Below are 491 nucleotides of genomic sequence, written 5' to 3' on the forward strand. Positions count from 1 at the left end.
ATTAATATTTTTAGTGAAATTTAGTTTAAGAATGTATTGCAATTAGGGTTTTGTAGAATTTTTTGTTGTTCTTGATTTTCTTTATTTTTGGTGCAATGATATTTAAATGCTCAATTTTTCTTGTATATGGACATAAAAAATGGTACTTTTGATATTATTGATCCTCAAACAACTATTATTTGTCATTTTTTGCTAATATATTGCTTAAATTAATGATCTTTATGGCTATCAAAACAGTTTCTTGAATAATAATATAATGTCATTTGCAGGTATTGTTTGCTGATCAAAACAGTCTTTTTGGTCATTTCTTGAATAACAATGCAAGTTACTTTTCAGGTTTAATTGTTCATGTCGCCATGAAAATAGAAGAATTTAAAAGAAGAGGAGGCGTTGTTCGTAGGTTCGTTTATTTTCGACCTTTTACGTTTAATGTAAAAAAAATTGGAAAATGATTATGTGATACTTTATTCATGATGCAAGTTTCAGAAAAC

The 491-nt window shown here is 26.3% G+C and overlaps 1 protein-coding gene across 1 annotated transcript in view; it reads left to right on the plus strand.

Moving 5' to 3' along the window:
- The first annotated feature begins 256 nt into the window (after positions 1–256).
- LOC143611269 (uncharacterized) overlaps positions 257–491 on the plus strand; it is a 5,989-nt gene continuing 5,754 nt past the window's right edge. Inside the window, exons 1-3 of the mRNA XM_077085517.1 lie at positions 257–269; positions 337–400; positions 487–491. The exon at positions 487–491 is cut by the window's right edge and continues 95 nt beyond it. Coding sequence (XP_076941632.1) covers positions 257–269; positions 337–400; positions 487–491 — 82 coding nt within the window. The remainder of the gene's footprint in view (positions 270–336; positions 401–486) is intronic.

The sequence above is a fragment of the Bidens hawaiensis genome, unplaced genomic scaffold (genome assembly GCF_021521415.1).
Source record: "Bidens hawaiensis isolate Kalapana, Puna unplaced genomic scaffold, B.hawaiensis_p1.1 tig00030314_1, whole genome shotgun sequence".
Classification (NCBI taxonomy): domain Eukaryota; kingdom Viridiplantae; phylum Streptophyta; class Magnoliopsida; order Asterales; family Asteraceae; genus Bidens; species Bidens hawaiensis.